This window comes from Vicia villosa, linkage group LG2 (genome assembly GCF_029867415.1).
Source record: "Vicia villosa cultivar HV-30 ecotype Madison, WI linkage group LG2, Vvil1.0, whole genome shotgun sequence".
NCBI lineage: Eukaryota > Viridiplantae > Streptophyta > Magnoliopsida > Fabales > Fabaceae > Vicia > Vicia villosa.
In genome coordinates this window covers 230,238,979-230,260,779 of record NC_081181.1, presented here as the reverse complement: position 1 = coordinate 230,260,779, position 21,801 = coordinate 230,238,979, and the positions used below count along the sequence as shown (strand labels likewise).

Here is a 21,801-nt window from a genome sequence, read left to right as displayed (position 1 = left end):
TTTCTCTTGCACTTCATGCTTTTCTAATTTACATAACAATGATCAGAAGAAATACATACGATTATGGTTAATTACATCCAGTCCCGACAAAAGAGATTTAGCTACACATCATCATAATAACTTGATTCACAAGAAAAGAAAAGAGATAAATATGCATCAAGGTTGATTAATCGACGATGGTTGCGTATTTAACTTTGATTCTCCTGTTTCTCCTTCAATTGTTGTATTTCTCCTTCAAAAAATGCGTCCAACCCTAAATTTCTCAATTGAAAAAGTACTTATAGCATGCTTGAACAATCATTCGCGCTCAACCCAGCTTTCCTGCACTCAACGCAACTACCAGACAAAGGACTTAACCTGCCCTAAATGGAACTCAGCACAAGAATTTGGCGCTCAATTCCCTCGAGCTGCCAACTCGTGCTCACCGCAAAACTCTCTGTTTTTCTACTTCCCTTTGCGCTTCAACTTGTGCTTAACCCAGACTTGCAAGCATGCTTTGATCCATAAGTGCATGGTTAAGCCATTTTTCTGTCTTTTGATGACCACAACTCTTCTTATACATATATACCTACAAAATGAGTTGGATTTAAGTAAACTAAACAATACTTACTTGATAACTTACTAAAGCTAGTATTTACATTAAAGTTGAGAATCAAGCTAATAAGTGCAACTTTTTCATGCAAAAACCCACCGTAATTTGGCCCTTATCAGCGAATTACCATATTTAAATTGAGAGCTAGATCCTTTTATATAAGTCTTAGACGATGATGAAAACATTCGGACCATCGCTGAAAGAGTCGTCACCGCCAATTTTCTCGATCGGCCTCGACATCGACCCATCTACCCCAAAATCACCGGAGCTAGGTCATAAAGAAAAAAAAACTTTAATATGACTTTAATTATTTTATTTTATATAAACATTCATAATTCTCCTTTCAGTTATTCATTAAAGCAATAAAATAAAAAATGTGAAAAATATAAAATACATGATTATTTCAAAAAAATTGATTAGAAGTTTTTTAAGAAAAGTTATACAAAGTGTATAAGAATGTGGATTTAAAAAAGGAAAGTTATTTTTTTGGCTACCCATTTGTTAATTATTTGGTTTATTTAAATATTTTATTTTACATTAACATTATAATTTGTATTCTAATAAAAATATAATAAATGTATAATTTCCTCTTATACATATGTAATTTTTTTTTATTTTTACTTCTTAAACAATATTTAAGTACACTTGTCATATTTTTATTGAAAAATATTATACACACATCTAAGAAATTATGGGTAAATTTTTTCCTTCCAATTATTCATTAAAAACTATAAAATAATACAAATATATAAAAGAGTGAAGTCCCATTTTAGTCCCTCACAAAAATTGTAGAGGTCAGATTAGTCCCTGAGAAAAAAAAAAGTCCCTATTAAATCCCTTACAAAATTTGACCGAGCCATGTTAATCCCTCAACTAACATTTTTTTAAAATCGGGTTTTTTCTTACTTTTTGAACCGTAACTAGACTGCTAATAAAGACTCATTTTAGTCCCTCACAAAAAAGGAAGAGTTCAATTTAGTCCCTAAGAAAAAAAGTCTATACTTAATCCCTTAAAAAATTTAATCAAGTCATGTTAGTCCATCTTTTAGTATTTTTTTCAACTCAATTTTTTTTAAATTGTGACTGGACTCCTATTTTACGACTGTTGAATTGAAATTATTTATGAAGGGATTGTAGATAAATCATTGCGATACCACGACGTTCTTTTTTTTATTTGGTTTATTATCAGGCTTATGGGTGGGTGACTATGGTTTTTGTTGTTATGTATTCTTGTGTATTAGGTGTCGTTATTGTTTTAGTTGTTAATGATCTTTTAGGAAGGTTTAGTTTTGTTACTAAGGTGATTTAGGATAATTTCTTTCTTTTGTAAATAATACACATGGTATGTTGGAAGAAAATTGGTTTATACCATATCACTTAGGTTTTGATGATAAGTATTTAATGAACAATTAGGTACACTAACATATATTCAAGTGTGCATGATCATTAGTCAAAGAATTTACCGGACTCTGACTTTGACTCTGACCATGTGCAAAGGAACTCAACCTCTGACCCGTACACAATTTCTGAAAGTAGGTCTATCTTGTCAAGTCTAGTCATAGTTTAAAAATACGAAAAAAATCGTTTGAAAAAAATATTAAAAGACGGACTAACATGACTTAGTTAAATTTTGTAAGGGATTAAATAGAGACTTTTTTTTCTCAGGGACTAATTTGGACTTTCCCTTTTTTGTGAGGGACTAAAATGGATCTTCACTGGCGGTCCAGTCACGGTTCAAAAGTAAAAAAAAATCGGTTTGAAAAAAATATTAGTAGAGGGACTAACATGGCTCGGTTAAATTTTGTAAGGGATTTAATAGGGACTTTTTATTTCTCAGGGACTAATATGACCTTTACAGTTTTTATGAGGGACTAAAATGGGACTTCACTCTATATAAAATATATGATTATTTAAAAAAGAAATTGATTATTATACACTGACAGTATAAATTATTTTGAGAATTTATTTATTGACCCCCCTATGGGGGTGACCCCCAACGAAATTCCCAACTTGCCCCTGCTTCGGAGATGTTTCTCCGAAGTATTTTTTTTTATAGATTTTTTCAGACTTCGGAAATGCATCTCCGAAATCTCCAAAAAATTGGTGTTTTCAGAGATGCATTTCCGAAATGCATGAAATTTCAAAAAATATGTTGGTTTTAACAGTCAGCTATTGTTTTGGAAGCACATTTCCGAAATAATGTGTTCATATACCATTTTCCCTCCTTCACTATTTCATCATTTTTCTCCAAAACAAACTCAAACCCTCTCCAAAACATCCATCAATATCAATCCATTTTTCGTCTCAAAATCAAGTTTCAAACCGTTGATCACGTTAAAGGGAGCATAGAAAGCTACAATTTGAGGTAAACATCTCTCATTTCATCCCCTATTTCACTACATTGTTGGTGATTTCTGTGATGAAAACTCCGTCAGTTTGGAAGTTCATTTCCGAAATAAGTCACCCAACAGATTTCGGAAATTTACTTCCGAAATAATGCCTGGCAGTATTAAAAAAACAATTTTGACCATTTTTGCTAATTTTTGCATATGTTAGGTATGGTGCATCCGGACAACATTGTCGTCGATGACGTAGTAGTTCCTGAAGATGTTAACGTTAATAACGATCCGATTAACGATGTTAAATCCATGATCGATGCGGTGGATGTACGACAACAATTTACAAATGATCGGAGCTTCGCTTGTCGTGAACAATTGCTTGATTGGGTTCGTAGTGAAGCTAGTAAATTTGAATTTGGCATTGTTATTTTAATGTTCGACAATGGAAATAGTGGACGGAAAGCTTTTTTCGTTTTGAGTTGCGAGAGGGGTGGAGGTATGTACCAACAAACCGGGTGTTAAAACACGAAGACACAGGAAGTGTGGGTGTCCGTTTAAGTTGCACGTGACTCGGAGGATTGATGATTTGTGGCGTTTAAGCGTCATTTATGGAATTCATAACCATGCCTTGGATGATATATGTTCATCAACATTACTACTCAAATATATTTGGTTATTATCGACTTGCTATCCAGGATTGTTGGAAGCAAGGGTTTTTGATTAGTGAGAGGATTGTTCTCATAATCAAGTTAGTAAATCTAAGAGGATTATTCTTAGTGGTTGAAATCTTGTTGTCCAGGATTGTTGGGAACAAGTGAGTCATTAAGGGAGGATTGTTCTCTTAAGGTACTTAGTGAAAATCCAAGAGGATTGTTCTTGGTGTTTGGTGTGTCTTGTGTAAGTCACAAACAATAGTAAAATCTCTTTCATGTTGAAAGGGGACTGGAGTACTCTCGGATTGTGAGGGGAACCAGTATACATCATTGTGTTCTTTACTTTTCCGTATTTACCGCTTTCACAAATCATAACCAGAAAAGAAAGTAACACATTTCTAAACTCTTGCACCAAACCAGAAAAATAAGAACAACAAGTATTCAAAAACCGATAAAATTTTAAAGTGAAGTCAAGACTCTTCATCTATTATGTTTTGATGAAGACAAAATGATAAACAAATGAATGGAAAAAGAATGGAAAAAGAATGGAAAAAGCTTCAAGTTTAATTGTAACATCAAGTGATCAAGATTCGTCATAATGAAAGCTAGCAACAAATATTTCAAGAATTCTACTTTGAAGACTAACATTGGTCTTAAATTATTGAGCAAGCATAAAATATCAAAAACTCTTAATCCTCGATCAAGGGAAAGCATTGATCAAGGGGGAGTTATCATTGTTAGGGGGAGTATAATCCATCAAGCTTTCAATGGTTTGTCATCATCAAAAAGGGGGAGAATATGAAGTCAAGACTCTCCATCTATTATGTTTTGATGAAGACAAAATGATAAACAAATGAATGGAAAAAAAATGGAAAAAGCTTCAAGTTTAATTGTAACATCAAGTGATCAAGATTCGTCATAATGAAAGCTAGCAACAAATATTTCAAGACTAACATTGGTCTTAAATTATTGAGGTACAAGCATGCAATTATATTGATAATTTTAGTGCTCAAATTATTGTCCAAAAAATCACTTGCATGCATTGTTCATTTGTGTTCAAAATTACTTTCAAATATATTTTTTTTTAATCATATTTGAACCATGTTAAATCACTTTTAAATATAATTTTTTATCATGTTTGAACCATGTTAAATCTCTTTCAAATATAATATATTTACTTGGATAAATCAATAGATGTTGTATAAAGTTGGTTCAAATATTTAGATAATTTTTTAAAATTTTCAATTTTTAAAACATGCAGAATCTGGTAAATTATGGCAGTTTTAGCCGTCATAACAGCACTGGAAACCGCCATAATTTACACCGGTCTGAAACAGTATTTTATTTAAATTTTGAAATTTGCTGCCAACTTTTTAAGTCAGGTAACCGTTGGAACCGACTTAAAAACTACTGTACAAATTTAATAAAAAACAGCAACTTTTTAACACATTTTCATGCACTCTTCATGAAACCTTTTCATTTTAAATTGACATTTTTTCATGATATTTTTTCATGACTTCACCATGGTTCATAAAGGTGTTATGCTCTTATAAATACATTAAATTTCAAATTACAATTCACCTCTTCCATTGCAATTTAACATCATATCTTTTTACTCAAATTTTCGAATAAGTGTTTTTGTTCTTAATATTTCATAAAGAATTTTCTACATGTATGTTCATAACCTTCTAGAAAATTCATATAATTCTCATAAACACTTGAGCACTATATTTTCATCATAAATTGCTTGTTTGGGAGAGAAGATCAATCCTAGTGATTGATGTATGTTCATCAACATTACTACTCAAATATATTTGGTTATTATCGACTTGCTATCCAGGATTGTTGGAAGCAAGGGTTTTTGATTAGTGAGGGGATTGTTCTCATAATCAGGTTAGTAAATCTAAGAGGATTGTTCTTAGTGGTTGAAATCTTGTTGTTCAGGATTGTTGGAAACAAGTGAGTAATTAAGGGAGGATTGTTCTCTTAATGTACTTAGTAAAAATCCAAGAGGATTGTTCTTGGTGTTTGGTGTGTCTTGTGTAAGTCACAAACAATAGTAAAATCTCTTTCATGTTGAAAGGGGACTGCAGTACTCTCGGATTGTGAGGGGAACCAGTATACATCATTGTGTTCTTTACTTTTCCGCATTTACCGCTTTCACAAATCATAACCAGAAAAGAAAGTAACACATTTCTAAATCTTGCACCAAACCAGAAAAATAAGAACAACAAGTATTCAAAAACCGATAAAATTTTAAAGTACCTAATTCACCCCCCCCCCCTCTTAGGCGCACTCTTGAACTTACACTTAGTTGATTGAGACAATAGATGTGTTATTATTTATTGTTGTAAATTCACAAAATGGATATACACTTTGCTAATTTCTTGTTCTAAATTCACAAAACGGATCTCTGTAAAAATAGGCATGCTTCAATACACTTTGCTAATGATTTCAAATTTTCATGTAACATATGCTTTTGGAAATCTGATACAACACGCATTCCTTGCCAATAGAAGTCATAAAAGTGGATGGAAATAATCCTTTTTGTACAGGTCAATTAACACAAAAAAAAATAGAAGAGAAATAATCGAGAAACCGACGAAAGCATTACATCGAACATTTTGTAACAATTACTCATACCTGCACACAACTTATCAAAGAGAAATAAAATACCTACAGAACATAATAATCAAAGAACATAGTTATCAAAGATAATTAAAAACAAACTTCCATAACAACTTACAATGGTCTTTTCCAAAATTTACTCTCTTTTTCATTTTCAATGAAGCAACACCTTTAGAGAAGGACATTAAAGTCAATATTTAATGAAATTAAAAGAAAATCAAACAAATACAAAAATAATGTTATTAAGTTAATAAAAAGTTACTGACATTAAACAATACTCTTCTCATTTTTTAGAGGAACACTTATTTTAGAGTTGACTTTACATAGGGATCTTTACACCCGACTTTATGAGAATAAAGATAACTTTGATAAAATTCACGATGCCCTTGTTCCATCTCTTACCGCTCACGCACCAGTTTCAAAGTAGATGTCTTTCCTTGGGATGAATCATCTTATAACAAGTGTGTATGATCGGGTGTGTACCGATCTGACGAGATTTGGATTCAGACATTTTTCTCACTTCATAGTCACCCACCTGTAGACCCGTACGGCCGCATCATTTGTATTGGGTATATAAGATCGTGCCACTTTGTACAAGTTTTTTTTTTAAACTAGGGTGTCCTATTCCGACTACGGCATGTCAGTGGACGACACATCATACAAAAGAGGAGGACACTTGGCTGGATCTTTTTTTTGAAAGGATGGTGAAGTTCGAAGAAATGATGAAGCAAGAGAGGGAAGCAAATAGGGAGAAGTCGAAGAATTTACCGGTTTTAGAATTAAACGGCGACAATTCGTTCGGTACATTTTAGGATGTCATCAAATATTTTTTGTATGTATTATCGTGAAGAATGTAAAACCAATACGATTCAATACATATATAGTATATCTATATTTAATGTAATCAACATTTATTCTTACCGATTTAATTGTTTTATATATTGATTAAGTTGTATTGATGTTGATTCTACCATAACAGAATTGTATCATTTAGGATTCTGTTTCTACGTTATTCGGAAATTCTTATTCAAAATTTTAAAGCATCAAAGCTTATTTCGAAAGTATATATCCGAAATATGCACTAATAGCAATATAAGATTTCTTGGGTCCATATTACTACAAAAAGTCTATAAATATGGTCTCTGTACATTTTCATTAACATCACAAGCCACAATCAGAAATGACTCAAACCTACCCTCACCTTGCTTTTGTCTACTTCAGCAGTGGTTACTCGATGCCACCTCAATTTAGGTTCTCGCACGACACACCTTTTGCCGAGCTGATTCCGACACTGAACTCTCTCTTGTAATATCCAAAAAATCAGAAGGTGATCAAGCTTGAGTATCGTTCACCTTCACTTGACGCCGAAGGAAAAGTAAAGTTCACCTCATTTGAGCTCAAGAACGACGACGATTTATAGGTTATATGGACAATTTTTCAACAATATTCTTCAAAGGGTCTAGTCGAGTTGGATGCGAAACTTGAAAGATCGGAAGAAGATGTTATCAAAATGTTGCCCCATCCTCAACTACCCATTTATAACAATATGTAACGTTAAATTTATGTTGAACTATCTATGTAATTTTGATTATTTATGATAAATTTATGCTTTGTTGCTTTGTTGATATGGATTCTGTCTCAGCCATATTTTCAAATATGCATATTCAGATTCACATTTTTTCTAAAAAAAATGTGATTTCGGAGATGCAAATGTGAAGTCGCATTTTTTTCAAAAAAAAAAAGTGACTTAGGAGATGCATATGTGAAATAACTTTTTTTCCAAAAAAAAAATATATATATATGACTTCGGAATTGTATATTCAAAGTTACTTTTTCTAAAAAATGTAACTTATTCAAAATATAAGAATATAAATATAAGAATATTTTAGAGTTTTCACCGAGGTCCTGAAAAATTATATGAATGCATAAAGTGATTCTATACTTTAGTGATTTGCTAATTATAATAAGGGTCATGCTAACATGTGCCCTTAGGACACATGTTAAGGATACTATAATTAGAAAAAGTTAGATATAATTAAATGCAATAAAGTCATATTTAAAGTTTCGATATATTGAATGTACGCATTTCAAAAAGAAATTTTTATAAATGTCTTATTAACTTGTGCCCCTGTGAGCCAATTAAATTAAATTGTGCATGTCAATCTTTCACCTTTTCCTTAGATAGAAGAAGAAAAGTCATAAAGGGAAATCGCAATCAATTATTTCTTTTTTAAAATTAATTATTATGACAATGAATGAAGTCTAGTCTTGATAGAAAAGAAAACTTTTTTCTTGTATTCGGTATCCATCAATTCTTGTTTTAAAATTTAATTGCTACATGTTTTACTCATGTTGTAGTTAGAAATAGAATGGCTTAGAAAATTAGTATATAATTTGGATTTATTACATTTCTTTTATTATTATTAAATTTTTTTTACTTAGTCTTTAAACAATTATTTTTGTAAATATTTGTATGATGTTCTATTTATCATCATATATGATAGATATCAAACTTATAAGTTTAAATATATAGAAGAAGATGAAAGGTGCCTATCAAATAAACCTATTATTTTATTAAAAAATATAATTTATTTATTAATTTAAAAATAAATAAATAAATAAATAAATAATATGAAATCTATAAAATGCTAATAGAGAAAATGGGTCATGCCCTGAAGTGTAAAATATTTTTATACTGTCAACCAATCAACATCATGTATTCAATTAAATTATTCTTTTATTTTAAAAAAATTTTAATGACATGACATATTGATTCTCTATTAGATGACGGTGTAAAACTATTTTACACTGTCAATGCACTACCTTTTAACTCATGCTAATAACGGTAATTTTGTTCGATTTTAACAACAGCACCAGGCCTCAAATTTTAGGGGCTCAATTTTTGTTTATAATTAGATAAAAATATTTAAAATAAATAAAAATATTAAAAACATAAAATTTAAATAAATTATTTATAATTTAAATAATATTTTAATTTTTTTAGTGTAATATACAATTGTATATTTAATGTGTTATTTTTAATTATTTTAAAATTAATTTTATTTTTGAAAAAATTTAGATTCATTTCTTAAATTAAAACAGGACCACATAATTGATTGGATCGCCCAGAATAATAATATTAGAACTATAAATTTTTAATTAATAATACTAATATTTAACATGAGTCAAGTCATGAAGTAATTCTCTTAAATTAAAAAATTGTAACTCAAATAAAAGTTAAAAGTTATTAAATTTTATTTATTTTAATATTAAAAAAATCTTAAATAAAAATCTAATATATCAAAAAAATTAATAAAAAAATCAATACATTAAAAAAAAGAGATTCGTTTATTTTAATTTAATTATAATTAATATATAATTATATTTTGATGTGTATTTTGATTTATTATAATTATATTTTTTAATTTAAATTTCATTTTTATATTATAACATCACCTTCGAATTAATTGGACCGACTATTCATCTAAACATAATTTATTTTTTTAAAATTATCATGACCTTTTTACATAATTATTTATATCTGACCAAAAATTTTGGAACCAGATAAATACTCGTATGAACGCACAAAAATTTCACTAGTTAAATAGACGAGGGTTAGACGTTATTTATCAAAGGAATCTAATTATTAAAGTAAGGACATCATAAAAGACTCGTATGAACGCACAAATGCTTTCTATCAGAGGTACTGTTGCATCTCCATTTATTTATCTTAGAATTTACACCCTTAAACAAGCATCATAACAACAAAATTGTTCTCGTGATTATGTTATCATCTAGAAAAAAATTGATAAACAAAATGATACTATAAATCTATAATAATAAAGAGGAGTATATGAGGTACTTCGATTCTTACACACTTTTCAACCGGTAAAATAAGAAAGTCACATGATAGGATTTATTACACCAAACCTTTTAAAATTTCGATTTAAAACTTAAATTCTATAGATTTTACGTTTTTAGCTCAATATTGCGTGTGAAATCGCAAGTAAAAATCTTTCTATGTAAAATCGTATTTCAGAATGATTTTAAGTGATTTAAATCTTTCTGAAATCGATGAAATTGTATAAAATCATGTAAAATCGTTGGATTTTACTCTTTAACCTGATTTTACTTTTCTTTTCTTTTTTTGTCAAAATTTATAAATTACATTGTATATTTTGACCTATAAAATTTTCTCTATGGATTTTTAATTTTATTCACATTCATATCTAGGTTATAATATTAAAGAATCTTTAACATTTGGAGATGGATTTAATCAAAGTCAAATATGAATGTTCTAATGAAGATAATGTTGTAGAAGGATTGAACTTTTGATTAAGTCAATGATGAAAATAAAAAGATTTATTTTTTTGAACTTGAAAAACTTATGAGACTATTATTTTTTTATAATATTTTGGATGTTACATTATATGATTTGGTGGACAATTTATATAATTTGATACAAGTTTGTGAATATTACACTTTATTATGAATGATATAGTATATTTTTGCTTTATAATTAAGTTAAAATTTTAAATAATTAATGCATTAATTTAAAATATTTTATATATATATATATATATATATATATATATATATATATATATATATATATATATATATATATATATATATAATATGAGATAAACTTTATGATTTTACGTTTCGATTTTACCTAGGTAAAACGAGTCAAGGTAAAAACTCGATTCTGACAACTTTGCTCCCAACAAAAACATCTACATGATTCTTGCTTAATAAGACTAATTAGGGGTGTTAAAATATATAATTAATTAAATTATATATTTGAACTAAATCGCTTAAATGATTAATGAGTTGAACAATTTAATTTAAATAATTCAAGTTTAGTTTAAAATTATTTTAGAATTAGTTTCCTTTCTATAAACTGGTTTCTCATCAAAAATAAAAAAAATCAATTGAGTAAAAAAATAACATTTTTTTTCAAAAGTTTAAAATAAAAACATTTTTTCTCAAAATAATAAAAATTAAAAAAAAAAAAATTTGATGGATCCAACTAAAAAATTGAAAGAATAAGAGAATATAAGATGAATTTGATGGATCTTTGATTTTGAATTTTTCTTTACCCACCTTCCTATGGGGGAAACCCCCAGCGAAATCCCAAAACTGCCCCTGCTTCGGAGATGCATATCCGAAGTTATTTTTTTTTGTTTTTTTTTTAGTTCGGAAATGAATCTCCGAAAACATCAAAAATTTGATGTTTTCGGAGATTCATTTCCGAACTAAAAAAAATTCAAAATCCGTGCATATTTTCGGAAGTTCATTTCCGAAACTGTTGCTGCATATACAAATTTCCCTCCTTCACTTTTTCATCATTTTTCTCCAAAAACTTATCAAAACCCTCTCTAAACCCTATCAATCTCTATCAATTTTTCGCCCTAAAAGCAAGTTTCAAACCGTTGATCACGTTAAAGGGGGCATAGAAAGCTACAATTTCAGGTAAACATCTCTCATTTCATCCCCTATTTCACTACATTGATTCAAGGAGCGCGAGCAAGGAGCGCGAGCAAAATAGAGAGCGTTCGAAGAACGTGCCTATTTTGGACTTAGGATCCACCGATTGGTTCGGTGAATTTTAGTTCGTTCCGGGTCGTTTTTTGTTTGTAACGATCATTTTTGGTATGTATTGTTGTTTATCATGTAAAATCGGACCGATTCAATACATATATAATATAAGTATGTTTTATGTCATCAATGTCTAATTTATGTCTATTTTGAATTCCTTTGGTATTGTTTACACAAAACACTAAGCAATCAACAAAATGCAAAATTTAAGTCTGTTTTCTGCATAATTCGGAAATGAACTTCCGAAATATACATGTCTGGAGCCTATTTTCGGAAGTTCATTTCCGAAATGTCCCCTGAGGCAGGATAAGGTTTGTTGGGCCATCAATGCTCCAATAAGTCTATAAATACCACACACTCTTCTTCATCCTCTTCACACCACAAAACACAAATGACACAAACCTACCCTCACCTAGCATTCGTCTACTTTGAAACCGGCTACCCGATGCCGTTCCAATTTCGCTTCTCGCGCGACACGCCGTTTGCGGAATTGATACCGTCGCTCAACACGCTTTTGCGCTATCCCGAGAATCGAAAGGTTGTCAAGCTCGAGTACCGCTCTCCATCGCTTAACGACGAGGGAGACATTAAGTTCACACCTTTTGAGATCAAGAACGACGAAGACTTAGCGGTTATGTGGACAACGTTCGACCGATTTTCTTCGAAAGGCCCGATCGAGTTGGACGCCAAACTTCAAAGATCGGCGGACGACGTTATCAAAATGTTGACTCATCCCCACCTACCCGTGTTCAACAATATGTAACTTTGATTTTCAGTAATATTATCGTTGTAATCTTCACCCGATTAAATAAAGCGAATCGTTGTTATTTTTCATTTTGCTTCTGTCCAGACATAACTTCGGAAGTGCATTTCCGAATTCCATCATGGGGGGTGCGCTCGGAGATGAACTTCCGAAACACCACATTTTCTGAAAATTTAACATTATTTCGGAGATGCATCTCCGAAATCAATTTTTTATATTAAAAAAAACACTTTTTCGGAAGTTCATTTCCGAAAACACCTTTTTTGCAAAAAAAAATACCGTTTCGGAAATGAACTTCCGAAACAAGGGGTAGTGTGGTAAATTCACTAGGGGTGGGCAAGAAGGTTAGGAGGTGGCTAAAGAAATTCTCTTGATTTTATTGGAGTTGAAGAAATTGAGACAAAGAGAATTAATGGAAGAAGATGATGAAGTTTGAAGACAAAAAATAAAAAGAGGAAGAACATTTGAGAAAAAATAGAGAGAAGGAAAGGGAGAACATGAAATATATAGAAAATTGAAAGTAATTGAGAATTAGAAAGGGAAATAGAAATGGATATATTATTTCGCCTTTAAAAAATATATGTAATATGTATAGACTTAAATACTAACAATTAATTAAATTTAAAATTGAAGGATTGGAAAAAAAATTAAAATTGAATTGAAATAATTGATTTTTATTTTATAATTTTTGATAAAAATCAAATAGTATCCAAATTTTAAAATAAAATACGAATAAATAATCAAATAATTTATAAATGAATATCACTTTAATTATATTCGAACTCTTAAAATAGATTTTGGTCTAGTTATGAATCTAATTCCTTAAATTTTTAATTTTACATAGAAACCATTATTAAAAACTTTTAATAATATGTCTTTTTTTTAGTTTTTATTGTTGAATGTGTAAAATAACTTTACACTATCAATGTATGAATATTATTCTCAATAAAATATTAATAAACATGTGAAAACCAATTATTTCAAATACACATTTGCTAAAGAGATTCGTAAATCTATAAAACTTTGTATTTAATTAAAAAATACAATTTATCATAAACAAATTCCAAACCACCGGAAATAAAATATTAATAAATATTTTTATAAATACATCAAATTAAACTAGTTTATTATAGCATAACAGGTAGAGCTTTAGGCAAAGCTTCATGACCAGAGAAGGATGGAGTCATCATCTTGAATTGACCACTTTCTTCCATTGAAATTTTGTTGATTAATTGATGCAAAATCCTTTCTTGTTCTTCCCAATCACTCCATTCATAAATTTGAGCTCTCACAAGAGAAGGATCTTTGCAAATCAAATCCCATATAGGAAAATTCTTCCTTGGCATCACAAAATCTTTTTCTTTTAGATTCAAGCTTGGACAATAATCTCCACTACCATCACCAAGATAGATAAATCTTTTATTCTCTTCGCATGAAAAAGAATCTTGGATTCTATTTATTATTAGACCCTGAAAATAATGTTAATTAAAATTTAATTAATTAATTAATTAATTAATATTATTTTTTAAGTTAATAGTTAATACCGTAATTTTAGTTAAAAGGCTCATAAAAAATAACAAAAAAATAATTACAACATAAATGTTAGATACAAACCTTGCACATGTTTGTAGGGCAGAGATTACATCTATGAGGAGGTTTGTTGATATCATGATATGGCAAAACTCTTAATCTTCCTTCTTCATCAACATAACCTGGATTAGTGTTAATCTCAGAGAAACATTCTCTAATTCCAAAGTTCTTTAGAATTGTCTCTATGAAAAATGTGTTTGCATCACTAACAATCCTAAGATCACACCCTAAAGCATGGGCTGCTTTAATGGTAGGGATCATTCTAGGGTGTATAGGAATTCTCTTCAAAACTTGAACAATGTCTTCAATTGTTTTTCCATTAGAATGAAGCTCCATCATCATCCTATCCTATAAATTAAAAAAAAAAAAAAAAATTAGAGTTAATTATTTATATAATATAAACATAATTATTATTGGATGAAATGAAAAGGTTACATACCATGAGATTGTTGAATGGCATGGTAGGAAAGAGTTGATTGAACAAATCATTGAAACCTAACTCATCAACAACCCAATTATCACTGTCACAATTGATTATGGTTTTATCAAAGTCGAAAACCACAACAATATTACTATTAGCCATACTGAAGACAAAGAGAATGAGAAAGATAAACAATAACAAAAGAAGAACAAATTTCTAGGAATTTGATTCTTAATAGGGATTTGAAACTGCTATGAAAATTGTTTTTTTTTTACTTGTGTTATAACTTGAGAATTGAAAGGGTATTTATAGTGAATAATTCTAGGCTTGAATGTGAAGGTTAGCCTTAAAAAAATAACAAAAAAAGATCAAATTAAATTACAACCGTTGGATGTGAGAAAGCTTAGGTTGATCACAAAACTGATGGCTGAGATGTCATAAAAAAAAGGAATATTCTTGAGGAACTAATTAGTGTAGTTGGCCACATATGAAATCCACTATATGTCTATATTGTCTACAAGAATATTCCACTTACATTCTAATTTCATATTTAAATTTAATCACTATACCATATTATTCATATAATCTCGCAACATCGAAATAGATTGAATTTACCAAAAAGGTTATTTTAAAATTTATTTATATACTGTTAAAATTTATTTCTATTATTAGGTGAAATATGTGGGTTCTTAGTAAACACGATTCTAAATTGATTTATAATGCAACAATTTTAAAACATCGAAAAAGAACTTTGCCAACTATGTATTTTTATATAACACGAATCATTTACTACTATATGTATCTAACAAAACAAATTGCTAACAAAAACTTTATTTTAGCCTTTCTCCATTTATTGATATCTAATCAAAATAGAGAAAAATATTTTTTTATCATAAAAAGTTATCTTTTTTTTTTTCTTTCCATCATTTATATTTTTATCTTTTAATATTAGTTTATCATATTTATTCTTGTGAGATATTGGATCGAACTCTAGTATTGTCGAAGGGTAGCTTCTTGGTTCGACAGTCCGACAGAGTTAAGCATGAAGTCGAAGGGTTGCTCACATGCTGGTGTCGAAGTGTGCATGCTGTAGTCGAAGATGCTAGGGTTGTTAGCATGTTAAATTAGGTTTTAGTGTTTAAACCCTAATTTGTTAAGTTAGCTTGTTTATTAAGTTGGCTTGTGTAATGGGCCTTGCTGAAAAAGCCCATTAGTTAGTATGTTAGGTTTTATTATAAATAACATACTAGTCTCTCATCATTGCTAAGCTGCAAATCCTAATTTAGGGTGAGAGAGGTTATTTGTTATTCTTGTAAACTTGTAATCTTGTTTTAAGAGAAAGTAAAAGAATAGCAGTTATAACCAATTATTGTGTTCCTCTTCTTCCGTGTCCTTTATTCATCCCTTATTTTATACTTTGTTCGTGGCATTGAATTCACAACAAATTGGTGCGGTGAGCGTGGAGAAGATGCCTTCAACAAAGTATGAGATTGAAAAGTTCACCGGAGTGAATGATTTCGGTCTGTGGCGCTTGAAGATGAAAGCCCTACTGGTTCAGCAGGGTTGTTTGGAAGCGTTGAAGGGAGAGGCAGCCATGAATGCTGAATTGACGGCAGCGGAGAAGACGAATATGATCGAGAAAGCACACAGCGCAATTTTGTTGAGCCTTGGTGATAAGGTTCTCCGGCAGGTATCAAAGGAGACGACGACATCAGGGTTATGGGTGAAACTTGAAAGTTTGTACATGACCAAATCGCTGGTAAATCGACTCTACCTGAAGCAAGCTTTGTATTCATTCAAGATGATTGAAGACAAAGTATTGGCTGAGCAGTTGGATATGTTCAACAAGCTGATTCTTGATCTTGAAAATATTGATGTGAAAATCGATGATGAAGATCAAGCGCTGTTACTATTGTGTTCTTTGCCTCGATCACATGCTCACTTCAAAGAAACTCTCTTGTATGGAAGAGAGTCCCTGACGTTTGAAGAAGTTCAATCAGCCTTGTACTCTAAGGACTTGAATGAACGAAAGGAGCATAAACCTTCGACTGTTGGCGAAGGTTTGGCCGTTAAAGGAAAACTCTTACGAAAGGATGGTAAGTTCGACAAGAAGAAAGGCAAAAGCCAGTCGAAGACTTACAGTGGCGAAGCATCTGGCATTCGATGTTACCATTGTAAGAAGGAGGGTCACACAAGAAAGGTGAGCCCTGAACGCTTGAAATATCATGGAGGTAAGGATAATGGCAACGCTGCCATTGTTCAAGATGATTTCGAATCATCTGATGTTCTTGTGGTTTCAAGCAGTGACTCTAAGAAGGAGTGAATTATGGATTCAGGTTGCACTTGGCACATGACTCCAAACAAAGACTTGTTCGAGGAATTATGTGATCAAGATGGTGGATCAGTATTGCTGGGAAACAACAAGGCTTGCAAGATTGCAGGTGTTGGATCTGTGAGATTCAAGCTCCATGATGAGTCAATAAGGTTGTTGACTGAAGTCAGGTATGTTCCTGATTTGAAGAGAAATTTGCTTTCTCTTGGTGAATTCGACAAGAAAGGATATGTTTTCCAAGGAGAGAAAAGTATCCTAAGAGTCACGAAGGGTTCGAAGGAAGTCTTGAGAGGCGTGAAGAAACAAGGCTTGTATACCCTTGAGGCTGAAGTTGTAAGTGGTTCGACAAATGTTGTATCCACGAAACCTTTGTCGAAGACAGAAATCTGGCACATGAGATTGGGCCATGTCAGTGAAAGGGGTCTGGTCGAATTAGGGAAACAAAATCTGCTTGGTGGAGACAAAATCGAAAAGCTGAAGTTTTGTGAACCCTGTGTACTTGGAAAAACTTGCAGAGTGAAGTTCAACAAAGGCAAACAAAGAACACATGGATCCCTTGATTACATCCATGCTGATCTTTGGGGGCCTGCAAGGTGTCCATCACATTCAGGAGCAATGTATTTTCTATCCATAGTAGATGATTATTCCAGAAAATTATGGGTATTCATCCAGAAGACTAAGGATGAAACTTTTGAGAATTTCAAAAGTTGGAAGACTCTGGTTGAAAATCAGACTGGCAGAAAGGTCAAGAGGTTGAGAACCGACAATGGCCTTGAATTTTGCAATGAGGCATTCGACAGTTTTTGTGCTGTCTCTGGTATTGCAAGGCATAGAACTACTGCAGGTACTCCACAGCAAAATGGTTTGGCTGAAAGGTTTAATCGAACTATTTTGGAGAGAGTCAGATGCATGTTGACTAGTGCGGGGTTAACAAAGGTGTTCTGGGCTGAGGCTGTTTCGACAGCAACATATCTGATAAACAGATGTCCTTCGACAGCGTTAGATATGAAGACACCTGAAGAAGTTTGGTCGGGACATCCACCAGATCTTGACAAACTGAGAGTATTTGGCTGCGTAGCCTATGCTCACATTAGGCAAGACAAGGTCGAACCTAGAGCTCTGAAATGCATGTTCATGGGATACCCAGAAGGAGTCAAAGCTTATAGGCTATGGTGCCTAGAGCCAGGTCACAGGAGGTGTATCACCAGTCGAGATGTAGTTTTCAATGAAGCTGAAATGGCTTTTAAGAAAACTGATGATGTTGGTCGAAGTACAGAAACATCTGACGAAGAGCTGGAACAGGTAGAGATTCTTGTTGAGGTGGAGCATGTTGATGCTGAATTGCATATCCCAGATGAAGTCGAAGAAGAAGCAGAAGATGCTGAAGTTGAGGAAACTGACGATGACTACCTATTATCGAGAGATAGGTCGAGAAGAGTCATCAAGCCACCTCAGAGACTTGGATATGCAGATCTTATAGCTTATGCCTTAATCTCTGCAAGTGAGGTTCTAGACGAAGAACCTAGAGACTATAAGGAAGTTATGAGGAGTCGAAATAAGACTGAATGGCTGAAGGCCATGGATGATGAGATAAAATCTCTTCATGATAATCATACCTGGGAACTGATCACACTACGCCAAAATTGGCTTTTAACAGCACACCTTTTAACAGCACACCTGCTGGGGCAAGGTTAGTCAGCTGTAAATGGATTTTCAAAGTTAAGGAAGGAATTGAAGGAGTGACGTCGAAAAGATACAAGGCAAGGTTAGTTGCAAGGGGTTTCACTCAGAAAGAAGGTGTCGACTTCAATGATGTGTTTTCTCCTGTTGTGAAGCATAGGTCCATTCGAATGTTGCTTGCCATGGTGGCACAGTTCGATCTTGAATTGGAACAGATGGATGTGAAGACTGCGTTCTTGTATGGTGATTTAGATGAAACGATCCTGATGAGGCAACCTGAAGGGTATGTCGAAAAAGGGAAGGAAGATTATGTGTGCAAGTTAAAGAGATCTTTGTATGGGCTGAAACAATCTCCTCGACAGTGGAATATGAGATTCGACAAGTTCATGGCACGCATAAGTTTCATTAGAAGTCAGTTCGACCACTGCGTTTACTTCAGATTTCGATCTGGTAATTCATTTGTTATTTTGTTGCTTTATGTGGATGATATTCTCATAGAAAGCAACAATGTTGAAGATGTGACGAGGGTGAAGGCTGAACTCAATAAGGAGTTCGATATGAAGGATCTGGGAGCTGCTTCCAGGATTCTTGGAATTGACATTCGAAGAGATAGAAAGAAGTCGAAGTTATGCTTATCTCAAAAGGCATATCTACGGAAGATTCTTGAAAAGTTTGGTATGTCGAATTCGAAGCCAGTTGTGACTCCAACAAACCCTCAATTCAAGCTGAGTATTGATTAGTGTCCCAGTACTGATGTCGAAAGAGCCTATATGAATAGCATCCCATATGCTAATATAGTTGGTTCTTTGATGTATGCTATGGTCTGTACTAGACCCGACATAGCTTACGCAGTCAGTCTTGTAAGCAGGTACATGGCGAATCCTGGAAAGGCTCACTGGCAAGCATTGAAGTGGATTTTAAGGTACATAAATGGGTCTCTGAATAGAGTCCTAATTTATGGTGGAGCCTTGGGTGAAGATAGTAAAGCAGTAATAGAAAGATATGTCGACTCTGATTATACAGGTTGTATGGATTCTAGAAAGTCTATTTCTGGATATGTTTTCACTATGTTTGGCACAGCAATTAGTTGGGAAGCAACTCTTCAGAAGGTTGTTGCTCTATCAACCACTGAAGCGGAATATATTGCTCTCACTGAAGCTGTGAAAGAAGCATTGTTGCTTGAAGGTTTTGCGAAGGAGCTGAAACTTCAAGATCGAGGTATCACTGTTAAATGTGATAGTCAAAGTGCAATACACCTGTCAAAGAATTCAGCCTATCATGAGCGAACTAAGCACATTGATGTGAGGCTGCATTTCGTCAGAGGAGTAATCGAGCGTGGAGAAGTCCAAGTGCTGAAGGTTTCGACTGAAGACAATGCTGCTGATATGATCACCAAGACATTGCCGAGTTGCAAGTTTTTCCACTGTATGCAGTTGATAAAGCTGCGTGAAGAAAGCTAGTCTGTTCCTTGACGTTGTAGAGTTAGGTCCAAGGTGGAGATTTGTGAGATATTGGATCGAACTCTAGTATTGTCGAAGGGTAGCTTCTTGGTTCGACAGTCCGACAGAGTTAAGCATGAAGTCGAAGGGTTGCTCACATGCTGGTGTCGAAGTGTGCATGCTGTAGTCGAAGATGGGTCGAGCATGCAGATGTCGAAGATGCTAGGGTTGTTAGCATGTTAAATTAGGTTTTAGTGTTTAAACCCTAATTTGTTAAGTTAGCTTGTTTATTAAGTTGGCTTGTGTAATGGGCCTTGCTGAAAAAGCCCATTAGTTAGTATGTTAGGTTTTATTATAAATAACATACTAGTCTCTCATCATTGCTAAGCTGCAAATCCTAATTTAGGGTGAGAGAGGTTATTTGTTATTCTTGTAAACTTGTAATCTTGTTTTAAGAGAAAGTAAAAGAATAGCAGTTATAACCAATTATTGTGTTCCTCTTCTTCCGTGTCCTTTATTCATCCCTTATTTTATACTTTGTTCGTGGCATTGAATTCACAACAAATTGGTGCGGTGAGCGTGGAGAAGATGCCTTCAACAAAGTATGAGATTGAAAAGTTCACCGGAGTGAATGATTTCGGTCTGTGGCGCTTGAAGATGAAAGCCCTACTGGTTCAGCAGGGTTGTTTGGAAGCGTTGAAGGGAGAGGCAGCCATGAATGCTGAATTGACGGCAACGGAGAAGACGAATATGATCGAGAAAGCACACAGCGCAATTTTGTTGAGCCTTGGTGATAAGGTTCTCCGGCAGGTATCAAAGGAGACGACGACATCAGGGTTATGGGTGAAACTTGAAAGTTTGTACATGACCAAATCGCTGGTAAATCGACTCTACCTGAAGCAAGCTTTGTATTCATTCAAGATGATTGAAGACAAAGTATTGGTTGAGCAGTTGGATATGTTCAACAAGCTGATTCTTGATCTTGAAAATATTGATGTGAAAATCGATGATGAAGATCAAGCGCTGTTACTATTGTGTTCTTTGCCTCGATCACATGCTCACTTCAAAGAAACTCTCTTGTATGGAAGAGAGTCCCTGACGTTTGAAGAAGTTCAATCAGCCTTGTACTCTAAGGACTTGAATGAACGAAAGGAGCATAAACCTTCGACTGTTGGCGAAGGTTTGGCCGTTAAAGGAAAACTCTTACGAAAGGATGGTAAGTTCGACAAGAAGAAAGGCAAAAGCCAGTCGAAGACTTACAGTGGCGAAGCATCTGGCATTCGATGCTACCATTGTAAGAAGGAGGGTCACACAAGAAAGGTGAGCCCTGAACGCTTGAAATATCATGGAGGTAAGGATAATGGCAACGCTGCCATTGTTCAAGATGATTTCGAATCATCTGATGTTCTTGTGGTTTCAAGCAGTGACTCTAAGAAGGAGTGAATTATGGATTCAGGTTGCACTTGGCACATGACTCCAAACAAAGACTTGTTCGAGGAATTATGTGATCAAGATGGTGGATCAGTATTGCTGGGAAACAACAAGGCTTGCAAGATTGCAGGTGTTGGATCTGTGAGATTCAAGCTCCATGATGAGTCAATAAGGTTGTTGACTGAAGTCAGGTATGTTCCTGATTTGAAGAGAAATTTGCTTTCTCTTGGTGAATTCGACAAGAAAGGATATGTTTTCCAAGGAGAGAAAAGTATCCTAAGAGTCACGAAGGGTTCGAAGGAAGTCTTGAGAGGCGTGAAGAAACAAGGCTT

The 21,801-nt window shown here is 32.9% G+C and overlaps 1 protein-coding gene across 1 annotated transcript; it reads right to left on the bottom strand.

Moving 5' to 3' along the window:
• Nucleotides 1-13,580: 13,580 nt before the first annotated feature.
• Nucleotides 13,581-14,852, bottom strand: LOC131648451 (inorganic pyrophosphatase 2-like). The gene is made up of 3 exons (XM_058918207.1): nt 14,606-14,852; nt 14,191-14,514; nt 13,581-14,045 (listed from the first exon to the last, which is right to left on the bottom strand). The coding sequence occupies exons 1-3, from the start codon at nt 14,747-14,749 to the stop codon at nt 13,704-13,706; spliced, it is 810 nt and encodes a 269-aa protein (XP_058774190.1). The 5' UTR covers nt 14,750-14,852; the 3' UTR covers nt 13,581-13,703.
• Nucleotides 14,853-21,801: the final 6,949 nt, after the last annotated feature.

Excerpts from the sequence above, each read along its gene's own strand:
- LOC131648451 (XM_058918207.1), bottom strand. The coding sequence starts at position 14,749 with ATGGCTAATAGTAATATTGTTGTGGTTTTCGACTTTGATAAAACCATA. Across the intron at positions 14,515-14,605 it reads TGCCATTCAACAATCTCATG|GATAGGATGATGATGGAGCT; the intron begins GTATGTAACCTT and ends TTTAATTTATAG. Across the intron at positions 14,046-14,190 it reads GCCCTACAAACATGTGCAAG|GGTCTAATAATAAATAGAAT; the intron begins GTTTGTATCTAA and ends CATTATTTTCAG.